The 17,111-nt window shown below is 47.8% G+C and overlaps 1 protein-coding gene across 2 annotated transcripts; it reads right to left on the bottom strand.

Moving 5' to 3' along the window:
- Positions 1 to 2,473: 2,473 nt before the first annotated feature.
- Positions 2,474 to 16,393, bottom strand: FKBP1B (FKBP prolyl isomerase 1B). 2 transcript variants are annotated; one of them, XM_032172359.2, is made up of 4 exons: positions 16,210 to 16,393; positions 12,167 to 12,214; positions 5,210 to 5,322; positions 2,474 to 3,132 (listed from the first exon to the last, which is right to left on the bottom strand). In XM_032172359.2, the coding sequence occupies exons 1-4, from the start codon at positions 16,244 to 16,246 to the stop codon at positions 3,088 to 3,090; spliced, it is 243 nt and encodes an 80-aa protein (XP_032028250.1). In that variant the 5' UTR covers positions 16,247 to 16,393; the 3' UTR covers positions 2,474 to 3,087. The 2 variants fall into 2 exon arrangements, with proteins under 2 accessions (XP_032028250.1, XP_032028249.1); XM_032172358.2 differs by having other exon boundaries at positions 2,474 to 3,087.
- Positions 16,394 to 17,111: the final 718 nt, after the last annotated feature.

Raw genomic sequence — 17,111 nt, 5'->3', positions numbered from 1 at the left:
AAAGCTCAATTTTTCAAATGCTTTTAAGAGTGCAACAGATAACTGTGTTTATATGTGCACACACGTGTGCCAGAGCTGCTTTACTTTGATCTAGATTAAATTTTTGAGTTTCTAAGAAAAAAGTTTGTAGGAATAGAGAATTCATTGACTGAAAGTTTGAAAACAACTGAGTGACCTTGATGTTATTATTGCTCTTCTGTTTAACAACTTTAGTGGCTCTCACAGGCCAATGTGCAAACTCATTGGTATACTGCATCATAATTTTCTGCATCACCTTTTAAGAGCTCCAGTAAAACGGTTCATTTCCCAGTTCACCTGCAGAGCCTAGCCCGTCCTCTCCAGGTACTAGCCAGTATGTGTTTGCACTTTGGGGGAGTTCTTTTAGCGGGTGTCTCCTTTGACCCACCTCAGCTATAAATACTCTAGACCAAGATCTTTTATATGCCCCATAGTGGGCACCTGAAATAGTCTTGATGCCATCTTTTGTTATCTTATTGGTGTCACAGCAGAAAATATGCATATGTCTTTTATGCAGGCTGACTTCCGAGAAATTACTGTAGGCATTTGGGTCATCAAAGAAAGCCAGGAATCAAGACATTCTGAAGGAAATACCCTCTGGCTGGTCTAGTCTCACAGTAGAGGTGAGCACAGGGACTTTGGGTGACTAAAATGCAAGGCAGTTCCTTTCTCTCGTTTTCTCCGTCCTAAAGCACTGCTTCTTCATTAGCTCCTCCACCCTCAGCAAAGGAATACAGCCAGGATTTCTTGGAGACAAAAAAGGTAGATATGTAGCCAAGATGACATGGCCTCATAGCATATATATGACATCATGTGACATGTATCAGTGGGTCTATGAGGAACACTAACAGTACCTGCTATCAGCCCCTCCGTCCTCAACCTTGAAACAATTCCAAGTCATCACTGATAGAAAACCGTATTGGCTGAGTGCAGTGATTTAAACCCGTAATCCCAATACTTTGGGAGGCTGAGGAGAGAAGATAGTTTGAGGCCAGGAGTTTGAGACCAGCCTGGGCAACATAGTGAGATTCCCCCATCTCTATTTTTTAAAAATAATAAATGATTAAAAAAAAAAAAAAAGAATAACTCCAACTATGGCCAGGAGTTTTTCTCACCCTATACCAACTGAAAGAAAAATGTTTGAGGCTGGGCGTGATGGCTCACACCTGTAATCCTAGCATTTTGGAAGGCCGAGGCAGGCGGATCATGAGGTCAGGAGATCGAGACCATCCTGGCTAACATGGTGAAACCCCATCTCTACTAAAAATACAAAAAATTAGCCGGGTGTGATGGCGGGCGCCTGTAGTCCCAGCTACTAGGGAGGCTGAAGCAGGAGAACGGTGTGAACCCAGGAGGCAGAGCTTGCAGTGAGCCGAGATCATGCCACTGCACTCCAGCCTGGGCAATAGAGTGAGACTCTGCCTCAAAAAAAGAAAGAAAAAGAAAGAAAAATGTTTGAGTATATTGCCTCAGGCTCCTATGGCCTATATATAACCTATACCAATAAGTGGGCTGATTTTAAAACCTAACTGGTGTTTCTGGTCAGTTACAATAAACGTTGATGAAATAAGCACTATATGTGGAAACAAGTTCAGAATTATAAATTCTTCTCAAAAGTAATTCCTCAATGTAAGTCAGAACAAATCTAGGTGAAACTAAGCAGTGTATGTGAAAACAAGCTCAGAATCACACATTGTTTTCACAAGGAACTTCCCAGTGTGAGTTAGTGTATGACTTCAAGCCCTTAACACACCTTCATTTGTTTAGACACAAAAAGTGTTCTGTATCCATCTGGGTGAGTGGAGCTCATCCCTCTGGCTGCAGTCCAAACAAAGATTGCAAGAGCACATAAGGTGCTCAAATCCCACATCTGATTGCTAGGCTACAAGATTTGGAGCCTATATTTCTTCAGTTATGCAGAGGAGGATTCTGAGCCTGAGATGAGTGGCAGGTAATATCTACTGTGCAGGTTGCTTACAGGATCGATGGTAATAATTTAAAAGTATACAGCCAGGCACAGTGGCTCACACCTGTAATCCCATCACTGTGAGAGGCCAAGGCAGGTGGATCAGTTGAGGTCAGGAGTTTGAGACCAGCCTGGCCAATATGACAAAACCCTGTCTCTACTAAAAATACAATAATTAGCCAGGTGTGCTGGTGAGCATGAGAATCGTTTGAACCCAGGAGGCGGAGGTTGCAGTGAGCCAAGATGGTGCCACTGCATTCCAGCCTGAGTGACAGAGAGAGACTCCATCTCAAACAATAAATAAATAAATAAATAAAATAAAAAAGTATGTAGAACAAGGCCCAGCATGTAAAATGCTCACATTGTAGCTACTATATTTATCACTTGCCTAGCCACTTGGAACCCTCCTTTATTTCCACTCTTTCCCGAGGGCAACTGGCTTGTGTGGTCCTTAGAGCACTTCCTACCTAAAATAATGATGGACAGGAGTTTGTCAAGCACAGAGCCTTTATTTTACATTTTTCCAAAGAGGACATTGTTTAAGTGAGCAGCCAACAGAATTTATAAGAGAGAAAGTGACGGCAAAGGTAACTGGCTCAAGTCCCTCTGTGTACGCCATGTACATTTCATGTCTGAGCACCTTGTGTGTGTGGCTCAAGTGAAGGTAAGGCAGTGTAGATTGTGCGAACAAGAGATCTGTGTTCTGTCATCAGGAAAGGCTACTACATGCATCACACAAAATGCACAACCTGAAATGCTTCAATCTGCAACCGAAGTTTCCTCAAGCAAGGATTTGCATGAACACTGACGAACACATACAGAGCAACTTGGGCAGAGAGAATGGGTGATGCCATGAGGCAGTGAGGTTAGCACACTGATCAAGAGCCCCAAACAAGAGGAGCCGTCCCAGTGGCAGAGCAGGCTAGGAGGGTGAGCAGCAGCCATCTCCAGCCACCTTGAGTTCCTTCCTGCCTTCACTCTAAGTTGAGCAGCTCCACGTCAAAGATGAGGGTGGCATTGGGAGGGATGACACCGGGGTGACCTGTGGCTCCATATGCCACATCAGGGGTGCAGGTCAGCTTCGCCCTCTGCCCCAAGCTCATCTAGCAGGGATGGGGGCAGATGGGGAGAGGAGAAAGAGGACCCAGCTTGATTTAAAAGAAAAAAGTTAGATGACTATGGCATTGTCCCAAACCATCCTCAATGTTAACTCTGAAGATCTCAGATGAATTTTACATGGGATACATTGAAATTGTGCTAACAGCTGTAACAAACGCAGATTCTGCCTCAGCAGAGATGTGACTGTGGGGCAGTAACCCTCACAGAGTGGTCTCAAATTCATGCATCTGACAAACATTACTGGTTATTCAATTTGTGTATGACTGAAACACTTCCATTTGTTCATAGTTCACCCTCTTCCAAAGAATAGGCCTCTTTAGGAAAGAGGGTGTATGAATAGCACATGTAAATACTCAAGTAGGTGACAGGGCAGTTCATTAAAGTGGTTTAGAGAGTAGAGTCACCAGCAAGGTGGCAAGGGGGACCTATTGTGGCCAACTGTGGTGGCTCACACCTGTAATCCCAGCACTTTGGGAGGCTGAGGTGGGCGGATCACTTGAATCCAGAAGTTCAAGACCAGCCTGGCTAATATGGCAAAACCCTGTTTCTACTAAAAAATACAAAAAGGCCGGGTGTGGTGGCTCACGCCTGTAATCCCAGCACTTTGGAGGGCCGAGGCAGGCGGATCACCTGAGGTCAGGAGTTCAAGACCAGCCTGGCAAACATGGTGAAACCCCGCCTGTACTAAAAATAAAAAAATTAGCCGGGCGTGATGGTGATAGTGCACACCTGTAATCCCAGTTACTCGGGAGGCTGGGGCAGAAGAACTGCTTGAACCTGGGAGGCGGAGGTTGCAGTGAGCCAAGATTGTGCCACTGCACTCCAGCCTGGGCAACAGAGTGATACTACGTTTCAAAAAAAATAAAAAACAAAAAACAAGCCGGTCACGGTGGCTCACGCAACTTTGGGAGACTGAGGCGGGCAGATCACCAGGTCAGGAGATCGAGACCATCTTGGCTAACACGGTGAACCCCTGTCTCTACTAAAAATACAAAAAAGTTAGCCGGGCGTGGTGGCGGGCGCCTGTAGTCCCAGCTACTAGGGAGGCTGAGGCGGAAGAACGGCGTGAACCCAGGACACGGAGCTTGCAGTGAGCCGAGATTGCGCCACTGCACTCCAGCCTCGGTGACACAGCGAGACTCTGTCTAAAAAAAAAACACCAAAAACAATACCTATTGTAAGGGAGCATCATAGGACTTCACAGACAGACCAAGGAAGAACAGCTTTAACCAGGGCTCATCACAGCAGTTGTTGAGAACCCGCTCAGCATTAGTGGGACAATTGGTGAAATTTAAATCTATTTTTGAATTTTTAATAATCAAAAATTTGAATAAGTAATTTGTATCAGTGTGAATGTCCTGGTTTTGATAATTGTACTATGGTTATGCAAGAAGCGGAAGCTGGATAGAGTATAGAAGAACTCTGTACTATTTCTGTAATATTTTTGTAAGTCTGAAATTCTTTTCAAAAAAGCAAAAAAACAAAAAATCTTCTTGGCCTACTCCACCCCAACTCTTCCGCCAACTTAGTCCCAGACAACTGGTAGACCTCAGCTAGTTTATTTTTTTTGTTTTTTTTTTTGAGACAAAGTCTCACTCCGTCGCCTGGGCTGGAGTACAGTGGTACAATCTCTGCTCACTGCAACCTTCACCTCCCCGGTTCAAGTGATTCTACTGTCACAGCCTCCCAAGTAGCTGGGATTACAGGCGTGCACCACCACGCCTGTATTTTCAGCAGGGACGTGGTTACACCATGTTGGTGAGGCTAGTCTTGAACTCCTGGCCTCAAGTGATCTGCCCCACTCGGCCTCCCAAAGTGCTGGGGTTACAGGTGTGAGCCACCATGCCTGGCTCTCTCAGCTAGTTCTGAGCAAGCCTAGGGGGATGTGCTTGGGATGAGAGCCCCCAGGGACACAAAAGAGGCATGCTGGCAAGGAGAGGGGTGGGGACACAAAGCCAGGAGGGGACACCAGATGGCGTTGCCATGCCCTGGTGGTAGAGTCAAAGCAGTAGGTCTGTTAGTGGGTAAAGGTGGAGGTGGAGGGCAGAGTGCTGAGCCCAGATCCCCAACTCCCCAGATCCCCTTTAATGCGAATCCTCATCCTACCTGGGCTGCGCCCTCTTCAAAACCTTTGATGACTTCCTGTTTGCCAATTCTGAACTTGAAAGGTTTGTTTCTGTCTCTGGATGAATCAAATTTCTTCCCATTTTGGAGCATTCCTGTCAAAGCAAGAATCAGGTACAATAGAGCTGTGGTCATGAGTAAACTCCCAATTCAGATTCCACATGTCTAAAATGGAATGCCTTTTCTGCACACACCTGCTCCTCTTCCGATCCTCCCCATCCATCCTGTTGCCCAAGCAGGAAATCTGGACACTTCCCTCTGCCTCACCCCCACATACTGCCTATCACTAAGTCCTCCATATCTTTGGAATCCACCTATTTTCTTCATTTCTATTTTTATTTATTTATTTGAGACGGAATCTCACTTTGTCACCCAGGCTGGAGTGCAGTGGTGCAATCTCGGCTCACTGCAACCTCCATCTCCTGGGTTCAATCGATTCTTCTGCCTCAGCCTCCCAGGTAGCTGGCATTACAGGCGCCCGCCATCACACTTGGCTGATTTTTGTATTTTTAGTAGAAACAGGGTTTTGCCATATTGGCCAGGCTGGTCTTGAACTCCTGAACCGCAGGTGATCCACCCACCTCAGCCTCCCAAAGTGCTGGGATTACAGGCATGAGCCACCGTGCCTGGCCTTTTCTTTGTTTCTATTACCACGACCAAGTCACCAGCTTGTCTCACCTGTACACAGGAACAACCTCCTAATTGGTCTTTTTGATCCTCTTTTACTCGCCTCCATTTCATTGTCCACTTGGCATCCAGACTGATTTTTTTTTTTCTTTAAACACAAATCTGATTCTATTACTCCCCTGCTTAAAATACTTCAATAGCTCCCCAGGGCAGAATCCAAATGCCTACCTTGCATACAGGCACTTCACAATCCGGCTCTGGCCTGCTTATAACCCTCTCTGTTCTCCCCTTCCTTCCCTTCCCTCTGTGTCCTATTCAGGTCATGCCTTTCTCAAATTCCTCTGCACTTTTCAACTTTTTTTTTTTTTTGAGTCAGAGTCTCCCTCTGTTGCCCAGGCTGGAGTGCAGTGGTGTGATCTCGGTTCACTGCAACCTTCACTTCCCGGGTTCAAGGGATTCTCCTGCCTCAGCTTCCTGAGTAGCTGGGACTACAGGTACCTGCCACTATGCCTGCTAATTTTTTTTATATTTTTAGTAGAGACGGGGTTTTGCCATGTTGGCCAGGCTGGTCTTGAACTCCTGACCTAGATCCGCTCACCTCGGTCTCCCAAAGTGCTGGGATTACAGGTGTGAGCTATCATGCCCAGCCAGACTTTTCGACTTTTTTATGCCACTTCCTCCATCTAAAGTTCTGTTTTTCCAGCTATTCCAGCCTCAGGTTGAGTCCTCGCATAAGGTTCCTAAGGTTTCCTAAGATTCCCCCAAAAGGGAAAACCCAAAGGTTACATCATCCCCTACTGCAGGGAACAGTGTAAGGTGACCTAGCTGGTCAGAGATGGCCTCTAGACTCTGTACTAAGAGGGCTGTTTGAAACCAGAACTCCCCAGGTGCTGGTCCAGCAGTTCTGGGTCCCCCAGCCTCTGCTTCAGAAGCCTTGTCATCCCAATGTCCACGTGTCATCTCAGTCCAGCAGCCCAAGGCCCAACAGCTATTCTCAATTCTTCTGTGACTCTCACTCAAAGATCAGACCTTCTGTAAATGATGCAGTTCCACGACTGCTCCCGGCAGTCCCTGAACCACCACAAAAGGCCATTTGGGACTAGAAAAAGACCCTGCTTGTACATCCAGAGACTAGATTTTGACTTCACTCTGGCTCTAACTCATTGTGTGACACCGGGCAAATCACTTCCTCTCCCAGGGCCTCAGATGTGTCATATTTAACATAGGAAGCGGGGCCAGCTTAGTGTAGGAGCATCTATGATGCCACTTCCTAATTCCTACAACTAAAATGTATATTAGAGAAACAGTCTTATTTAACTACTTTCTGAGTAGAATTCATTAAGCTTTTGCCCTGGGTACTAAATGAGGCAAAGAAGAAAACCCTTCTGGCTACACAGAGGTGCATGCAGATGGATGTTAACAAGATCAAATACAATCTCATGCATTTGCTAAGGTTGCTAAAATATTCAAATACACAAAGATACTTGTGCATGCTCACATGCACTTATGCACTCACACTCAGGAGAAAAGCCCTGGTGGCCAAACAGATGCTAAGAAAATATTTAGATACACAGATCTACATACATTCACACAGATACATACTTGTACAAATATGCACACAGATATGCACACACACATGCACACATTCACACACTCCATTTATATACCGACTTTCCTTTCTCATTCCTTAGTTTCTTCAGGTTTCATGTGACTTAATCTACTTTGGATAAATAACTTCATTTATCTATTGCTACAAGTTCAGCCAAAACCATGCAGTCTAGAAACAGACCCATTTATATGGTGATTTGATTGGACAAAGATACCACTGCAGTGCAGCAAATAAAGGTTTTTTTTTTCTTGCATTAAGATTGTTGATTCAACAGTATATTCATATGGGAAAAAAAATGAACCTTAACCCCTACCAAATCCACATACAAAAAAATCAATTCAGATGAATCATAAACCTAAATATGAAAGATAGAATAATAAAGCTTCTACAAGATAATAAATAGAAGGATATCTTCATGACCTAGAGGCAAATATTTCTCTCTCTTTTTTTTTTTCTGAGACGGAGTCTCATCTCTGTCACCCAGGCTGGAGTGCAGCGGCTCAAACTCAGCTCACTGCAACCTCTGCCTCCTGGGTTGTTCAAGCGATTCTCCTGTCTCAGCCTCCCGAGTAGCTGGGATTACAGGCATGCACCACCATGCCTGGCTAATTTTTGTATTTTTAGTAGAGACAGGGTTTCACCATGTTGGCAAGGCTGGTCTCGAACTCCTGACCTCAGGTGATCCACCTGCCTTGGCCTCCCAAAGTGCTGGGATTATAGGCATGAGCCACCGCACCTGGCCTGACAGACAAAGATTTCTTAAACTGAACACAGAAAGCACTAACCATAAAGGAAAAGATTGATAAGTCAGACTTCATCAAAATTAGGAACTTCTGTTCAGGCCGGGTGCAGTGGCTCACACCTGTAATACTAGCACTTTGGGAGGCCAAGGTAGGAGGATCACTTGAGCCCAGGAGTTCGAGACCATCCTGGGCAACAAAGGGAGATCTTCCTCTCTAAAGAAAAATTAAAAATTAGCCAGATGGCCGGGCCCGATGGCTCACGCCTGTAATCCCAGCACTTTGGGAGGCCGAGGTGAGCGGATCACCTGAGGTAGGGAGTTCGAGACCAGCCTGACCAACATGGAGAAACCCAGTATCTACTAAAAATACAAAATTGTCCAGGCGTGGTGGCGCATGCCTGTAATCCCAGCTACTCGGGAGGCTGAGGCAGGAGAATTGCTTGAACCCGGGAGGCAGAGGTTGTGGTGAGCCGAGATCGTGCCATTGCACTCCAGCCTGGGCAACAATAGCGAAACTCAGTCACACACACACACAAAAAATTAGCCAGGCATGGTAGCATGTTCCTGTACTCCCAGCTACTTGGGAGGTTGACATGGGAGGAGTCCTTGAACCCAGGAGGTCAAGGCTACAGTGAGCCATGATCCCTGAAGACTAGAGACACTGAACTCCAGCCTGGGTAACAGAGTGAGATCCTATCTCAAAAATAAAAAAGAAAGAAAAAAAATTTAAGAAAGAAAGAAAAGAAAAAATAAACTATAAAAAAAGAACTTCTGTTCAAAAGATACTATTTAGAGAGTAAAAAGGCAAGCCACAGTGTGGGAGAAGATGTTTGGGATAGATGTAACCAACAAAAGACTCATATCCAAAACATATACAAAACTCCTATAAATCAACAAGAAAAAGACAACTGGCCGGGCACCGTGGCTTACACCTGTAATCCCAGTACTCTGGGAGGCCAAGGCAGGTGGATCACCTGAGGTCAGGAGTTTGAGACCAGCCTGGCCAACATGGCGACACCCTGTCTCTACTAAAAACCCCAAAATTAGCCGGGCTTGGTGGCACACACCTGTAATCCCAGCTACTCAGGAGGCTGAGGCAGGAGAATCACTTGAACCTGGGAAGTGCAGGTTGCAGTGAGTGAAGATTGCGCCATTGCACTCTAGCCTGAGCAACAAGAGTGAAACTCCGTCTCAAAAAAAGAAAAAGAAAAAGACAACCTAATTTTCTAAAATGGACAAAATTAGAGCAGTCTAAAGAGGATATCCAAATGGCCAGTAGACACATGAAAAGGTGCTCAACTTCATTCATCATCAGGAAAACACAAATCAAAAACACAAATCAAAACCACAATGACCAGCCTGGCCAACATGGCGAAATCCCATCTCTACAAAAAATACAAAGATTAGCTGGGTGTGGTGGTGCGCACCTGTAATCCCAGCTACTTGGGAGGCTGAGGCACAAGAATCGCTTGAACCCAGGAGGCAGGGTTGCAGTAAGCCGAGATTGCACCACTGCACTCCAGCCTTGGCAACAGAGTGAGACCTTGTCTCAAAAAACAAAACAAAACAAAAAAAACCCCACAATGATATAGTACTGAACGCTCACCAGAGTAGGCCAAAACCAAAACAAAGTCTGGAGTGGTGGCTCATTCCTGTAATCCCAGCACTTTGGGAGGCTGAGGCAGGCAGATCACCTGAGGTCAGGAGTTTGAGACCAGCCTGGCCAATATGGTGAAACCCCGTCTCTACTAGAAACACAAAAATTGGCCAGGCATGGTGGCGGGCCTGTAATCCCAGCTACTCGGGAGGCTGAGGCAGGAGAATCGCTTGAACCCAGGAGGCAGAGGTTGTAGTGAGCCAAGATCGTGCCATTTCTCTCCAGCCTGGGCAACACAGACTCTGTATCAAAAAAAGAAAAAACAAAACAAAACCAAAACCTGACAATACCAAGTGTTGGGGAAGACACAGGGTAACTGGCAGTCTCCTACACAGCTGCCTGGAGTGGAAATTGGCACAACGACTTTGGAAAGCTGTCGGACAGTACTGCTAACGCTGAGCCTAGGAGGTACCCCACTTCCAGGTATATACCCAACAGAAACATCCACATATGTCTGTACACATGTACACTAAGAGATGCCTGCAAGACTGATCAAAGTGACACTGTTTGTAATAAACAAAAACTATGAACAACCCAAATGTTCATCAAAGGTAGAGAGGATACATAAATTGCAACGTACTCATATATTAAAATACTGTAGAGGAATAAACCACTCTGGATATATCTCACAGACATAATGGTGAGTGAAATAAGCCAAACACAAAAGAGTACATACGCTGTGGTTCCACTAAGATGAAGTTCAAAAATAGGCAAAACCAATCCACGGAGACAAAAGTCAGAGTAATAGTTGCCAGCCAGGCACAGTGGCTCACAGTGTAATCCCAGCACTAGGAGGCCAAGGTGGAAGGATCACTTGCCTACAGGCATTCGAGACCAGGCTGGGCAACATAGTGAGACTCTCATCTCTGCAAAAAATTAAAATTAGCCAGGCATGGTGGCTTTTGTCTGTGGTCCCAGCTAGTCAGGAGACTGAAGCAGGAGGATCACTTGAGCCCAAGAGGTCGAGGCTGCAATGAGCTGTGATCACCACTGCAGTCAGCCTGAGTCACAGAGTGAGACCCTGTCTCAAAACAACAACAATAATGACAAAAAAAAAAAAAAAGAAAAACTGATAGCTACCTCTAGGGAGGTGAAATGACTGGGAGAAGGTATCAGGGGGACTTTTGGGGATGCTGGTTCTATGCTTATATGTTCTATGCTTCTCTGGGTGGTAGTTACATAAGTGTGATCACTTTGAAAAAATTCATTGACCTGGACATCTTACATTATGTTCTCTATTATATTTATATTTAACTTAAAAGTTTACCAAAAGTCCCATAGTCTCCCGCTATGTTTGATAAGACAGTCTCTCCCAAGACAGGAGCTGCTGCCCTATGTATGTATTGTGAAAGGACTTTGCAAAAGGATGTTGTGGTTTCAGTAACCTGATAAATACTGGTCTGTCTACAACATGCAAAATTGTTAAATCAATTACACAGGTCAGAGGCCCCAGAGGACCCATGGTAATTAGGCCACATCACCAGGAGATAAAACACGGTCCAGCCCACTGACGTCAGCGACCAGCAACACAACTACTGAAAACATCCACACCATCTGCCTAGAATTAACCTTGTGCTTCACACTGGCCCACAGAACTGCTAAAAATGGCCCCATCCGAGTATGTCCTAGGAATTAACCTGGGCTCGCTGTCTGCTAAGTGGCTGTCATCGAGTTTGCCACTTTAGGAAGCAGGTCACAAGGCAGGGTGCTCACCTCCCTTGGAACAAACACCTGCTCATGATCTTCCTGCCAGCAGTCCTGAAGAACTCACTCTACCTCGCCTGCAGATAAAGAGCATCCAACTGGGATCAGTCCCACTCTGGGCTCCCTCAGTAGCCAGAGAAAAGCACTGCCATCACCCCACCCCTCAAATCGCATCGGAGCCTCTGGGTGACTTGTCTGTCCTCTCCCCTCCTCTTCTGCTCTAATGATACTGCAGGATGGAGAGAAAGTCTGCTGGGAGCTCTAGGAGGGATTTCCAAATATCAGAGAGACCCAGCAGGGACAGGGGCTCCACCATACCTGCAACAGAAGGAAGGGGACTGAAGGTGTTTGACTCACCTAGAAGCTGGCACCACGGATGGCCCTTGCTGGTAGAACAGGGAAAGAGTTGGCCTTCCAAGCCTCCTTTATCATTCCCACTAGACTGGCTGGGAGGAGTAGGGGATGGCTGGTCACAGGGAGACCCTGCTGCCTTGGGCTTTAGGCCTGATCCAGAGACAGGCACCTCTGGAGAGAAGCTCAGAGGACAGCCCTGCCTTGGGAGGGGAAGGACTGTGTGGGGGCTGAGGGGGTGAGACTTACCTGTGTAGTGCACCACACACGTCTGGCCCTTCTTGGGGAATGTCCTTCCTGCAGGGAGACATGAGGGCAGATGAAGGAGTAGGGTATTGGAAAAACACCTGGGACATTAAGTATGATCCTGACCAAGAGCTCCAGCCTGCATTCCCCCCCATGCCATGGAGATGTCTGTGGCCCTAGTTCTGGCTCTGGGCCCCGTACGAGCCAGAATGAATCACGTCACCTCTCTGGCCTGGATTTACTTTGCCCCCTTAGTTTTCTCAATTCTGCTGTCTCCTGGGCTTTCCCACCACCCCACCCCCACTTTCTTTGATTGCCCCTTTTACTTCACATCATCCATTCCACAGACATTTACAGTTGGCCTCCTATGTGCCAGGCCTGGACCAGACTTCAGACATGCAGAGCAATGTATAAACTCATGAGGAAGGTAGGGAAACAGACACACAAATACCAGACTACAATGCAGATTATAATCCATCCATCAAGGATGAATAAACATAATAATTTACAAATATTTGCTGAGAGGCTGGGCATGGAGGCTCACATCTGTAATCTCAACAGTTTGGGAGGCTGAGGTGGGAGGATCACTTGAGCTCAGGAGTTCTAGATCACCCTGGGTAACATAGGGAGATCCTATCTAAAAAAAAAAAAAAAAAAAAAAAAAATCTTTTCAATTAGCTGGGTGTGGTGCTGCACACCTATAGTCCCAGCTACTGAAGAGGCTGAAGTGGAAGGATTGTTTGAGCCCAGGAGGTCAAGGCTTCAGTGAACTGTGTTCATGCTACTGCACTCTACCCCGGGTGACAGAGCAAGACCCTGTCACAACAAAAAAACAAACAAAACAAAACAAAACCACAAATATTTACTGACTACCTATGGTGTGCCAAGCCTGTGCCTGATCGCAGGGATACAGCAGTGAACACTACAAACAAGATCTCTATCCCTGTTCTTTTAGAGTTTACTTTTTTTTTTTTAAGAGTAGGGGTCTCAGTGTGTCACCCAGGCTGGAGTGCAATAGCATGATCTCGGCTCTGTGCAGCCTTGTCCTCCTGGGCTCAAGCAATCTTTCTGCCTCTGCCTTCTGAGTAGCTGGTACTGCAAGTGCATGCTGCCATGCCCAGCTAATTTTTTTAAAATAATTTTGTAGGGACAGAGTCTTGACATGTTGTCCAGGCTGGCCTTGAACTCCTGAGCTCAAGAGATCCTCCCACCTCAACCTCCCAAAGTGCTGAGATTATAGGCATGAGCCACCACACCCGCCCTGGAGTTTATATTCTAATGGACAGAGACAATACTTAAATATACAAAATGATTATGGATTATAATGAATACCCTAAAGAAAATACACACAATGATGTATTAAAGGGAGATGCAGTGGGACAGGCCATTTCAGACAGAGTGGTCCAGGATGGCCTCTTGGAGAAGGTGCCCCCTGGAGCTGGGACTTGAAGGATGAGCAAAATACTGGGAAATAGCACTTGGGGAAGGAGTAACAAGTGCACAGAATCAATACATTTGCAGCGAGCGAGGAGGCTAGGTGCTGGAAAGAAGGGAAGGAGGAGAGAGGTGGGACGGAGATGGATCATGCAGGGTTTGCAGAGCCGGATTTAATACTAAGTGCAATAGGAAACCACTGGAGGGTTTTAAGCCAGAGAATGACATAATCCGAATTAAGATTTTATAACATCACTCTGGCTGTTGTGTGTAGGATGGACGGTTAGGCGTCTGTTGCAATAATCCAGACAAGAAATCAATGATAGCATGATTTAAGGTGGTGGCAGCAGAGAAGAGAGTGAAATAGATTGGAGACATATTTTGGAAGCGGAGCTGACAGGGCATGCAATCAGATTGGAAATGGGGTCCAGGATGAGGACAAAGGAGACAACAAGAATGATGCCTGGGTTTTCTCTTTGGGCAACTGGATGAATAGTGGAACTATTTCCTGAGATAGGGAAGACGGGAGGAACAGATTTGTGCGGGTGGCAATCTTGAGATGCCTATTAGACATCTGAGTTTATATTGCAAGTAGGCAGATGAAGAGTCTGCACTGGAGGTATAAGTTTGGCTGGAATTTAAAGCTATGGGGCTGGGTAACAAAGCCTAGGGAAGGCTAACCATAGAGCCGATATTTAGAGGACTCTATGGGAGCCTGGAGGAGGGAGCAGCTAACTGACCGCAGAAGTCAAGGAAACCATCATAAAGGAGAGAATGGCGAAGCCAGGTCTTGAAAGACAAGTAAGAGTTTGCCAGAGGAAGTGAAAAAACACCATCTGGGAAGAGGGAACGACATGTAACATGTTCAAAGGCCCTCAGTCCAGCAATAGCGGGAACCCTGTCTGTTTCAATGCTGTCACCTTAGGGCCTAGCACACACGTTCAATAAATATTTGCTGAACGAGTGCTGTGTTTGACAACTTGCAGGCAGCTTGGGAAAGCTGGAGAAAAAGTTGGTGGTGGGCTTAGGACAGGTGGTGAGAGATGAAGCTCTAGTGTGGAAGATGAGAATAGACCACAGCACAAAAGGCCCCTCCTGGGGGAGAGGGAAGAATCATTAAAACATCTTCTGCCTGAGGAAGGGGCATGGTCAAATATGCAATTTTTTTCTTTTTCTTTTTTTTTTGAGATGGAGTCTCGCTCTGTCACCCAGGCTGGAGTGCAATGGCACAATCTCGGCTCACTGCAACCTCTGGCTCCTGGGGTCAAGTGATTCTCCTGCCCCAGCCTCCTGAGTAGCTGGGATTACAGGTGCATACCACCATGCCTGGCTAATTTTTGTATTTTTAGTAGAGACGGGGTTTCAACATGTTGGTCAGGCTGGTCTCGAACTCCTGACCTCAGGTGATCCACCCGCCTAGGCCTCCCAAAGTGCTGGGATTACAGGCGTGAGCCACTGCATTTTAAGAAGAGTCTTCAGGCTATGATATAGAAAGGGAGTGAATATGAGATTGGGGACGAGATTGAAAGCAAGGAGGAGAGACTGAAGATGGGGAGATTAGCTCAGGGGCTGCTGAGGGATGAAAAGGCCTCAGGGAGATGCTTTCTGGGACCCAGCACCAATGTTTCCTGCGTGGGCAAAGGAGCCTGTACTCCAGGGGATATCCGAAGCAGTAGTTGGGATTGGACAAGGAAGATGGCCTGGAGCCAAGAAGTTCTCCAATTTCCTGGGGAGGGGAGCTGTTCATATTAATAATATCTGATATGAAGTTTGCCCATCAAACCCTGCAGACAATGGGGGCTTTGGTATTAATTCAACTTCAAGAAATAAAGAAATGGCTATTCCTTGCACACCCAGACCCAGTAATACAAGGACTTGGGAAAGTGAGACACGGAAGGGGGATAAGGAGGATCACTTAGGGGAGAAGATGGGAAGCGCGAGTTCTGTTTTGGACTTGCTGACTAGGGAGCACCCTGGGACGTCCAGGGAGAGGTCCGGCCGTAGGTCGCAGGGCTGGGCTTAGAAGCTTCAATGTGGAGGCCATGGGAGTGGACAGGGTGGCCAGGGAGTCTGAATGCGGCGGGAGGATAAAGCGAGATCCGGAAGCGGGCAAGGGAGCGCTTCCCCCTTCCCCAGCCTGGGTCTGTCCCCACAGCCGCTCACAGCCCGGCCCGCAGGGAAGCGACCGACGGGAGGCCCGGCGAGGGACGCGCTAGGAGGAGGTCCCCGAGCAGCGGGGACCCGAGAGCAGGTCCTGCTTTCCAGAGCTCGCCGAGCAGGGCAGGGAAAGCGAAGCCGAAACCCAGGCTGGGGTATCAGCAGCAGCGGATAACCGAGCGACTGCAGCCGCGACAGGAGAAGCCCGGGGCGGTGGCGGGCCGCAGACCCCCGCCTCCGGGCTGCCGCCTACATTCCCCTAGGTGACGCGGAAGAGGATGGTGGAGGATGGTCTCCTAGACCCCCAAGAATCCCGTCCGGGGTCTCCGCCTGCCTTCCCCATCCAGCCCCCCGACCCTTCAGCACCCTCCACGCCACCTCCGAATCAGACCCCTGCCCTTCGGGCTCCGCCCCGGGACCCCTCCCCTTCCCCGGCTCCGGAGGGAGCCCGGTACCGTCTCCGGGGGAGATGGTCTCGATCTCCACGCCCATAGCGGTCCCACAGGCCCCGCCTCTGGGGGTCCCTGCTGCTGCCCGACCCCGGCTCGGCTCCGGCCCCAGCCCCGCAGTAGCTCCGGCTCGCCTCCCCGCCGCCACTGCAGAGCCAGAGGAGGTGCGGCTGGAGTCGGGACCTGCGCGGGGAGGGGCCACCGGGAAGGGGGCGGCGGGGCGGAGCCGCGCGGAAAGGTGGGGTCGGCCGGGGCGGGGCCCGGGGGAAGGGACCCCGCCTGGCTGTTAGCAAGCCTGGCCCCGCCTGACGACAGTAACCCACTGACCGGGGAGCGTGGTAAGCACAACCACATCCTCCATCCATCCATTCATTCGCCCATCCGTCCAAGACACATTTATTTAGCATCTAATCTGTAGTAAACTCTGGGAAGTCAACCCGGTCCTACAGACTTGTGGGGGGTGGGGGGCAGAAGGGGCAAAGGCCGGCGATTAAACCACCATTTTATTTTTACTTTTATTTTTATTTTAGAGAGAGGATCTTGCTCTGTCGCCCAGGCTGGAGTCCAGTGGCGCAATTATAGCTCACAGCAACCTCGAACTCTTAGGCTCAAGCGATCCTTCTTCCTCAGCCTCCCAAGTAGCTGGGACTAGAGGCGCGAGCAACCACGCCCAGCTAATTTTTTATTTTTTATTTTTATTTTTTGTAGAAACAGGGTCTCGCTGTGTTGCTATCTAATGAAACCATCACTTTAATTAGATGCGCTCAGTGCCGTGCAGTTCAGAGCGTTGCGGAAGCACCGAAGAGGTTCCTACCCTTGCTAGGCGTCCTGGATCTGTAGGAGCAGAGCTGGGGGAGGGAGGGAGGACACCAGTAATTGCTGACTCTCCCCCATACCCCTAAACCCCT

The sequence above is a fragment of the Hylobates moloch genome, unplaced genomic scaffold, assembly GCF_009828535.3.
Source record: "Hylobates moloch isolate HMO894 unplaced genomic scaffold, HMol_V3 SCAFFOLD_13, whole genome shotgun sequence".
Classification (NCBI taxonomy): Eukaryota; Metazoa; Chordata; class Mammalia; order Primates; family Hylobatidae; genus Hylobates; species Hylobates moloch.
Note: the sequence above shows the minus strand (reverse complement) of the source record. Positions and strands in the feature narration are given on the sequence as shown.

Bases quoted from the DNA above. Each gene is read 5' to 3' on its own strand.
- FKBP1B (XM_032172358.2), bottom strand. From the start codon at position 16,246: ATGGGCGTGGAGATCGAGACCATCTCCCCCGGAGACG. The intron at 12,215-16,209 runs GTACCGGGCTCC...GTCTCCCTGCAG, and splicing joins GACCATCTCCCCCGGAGACG to GAAGGACATTCCCCAAGAAG. The intron at 5,323-12,166 runs GTAAGTCTCACC...TTGCTTTGACAG, and splicing joins GTGTGTGGTGCACTACACAG to GAATGCTCCAAAATGGGAAG.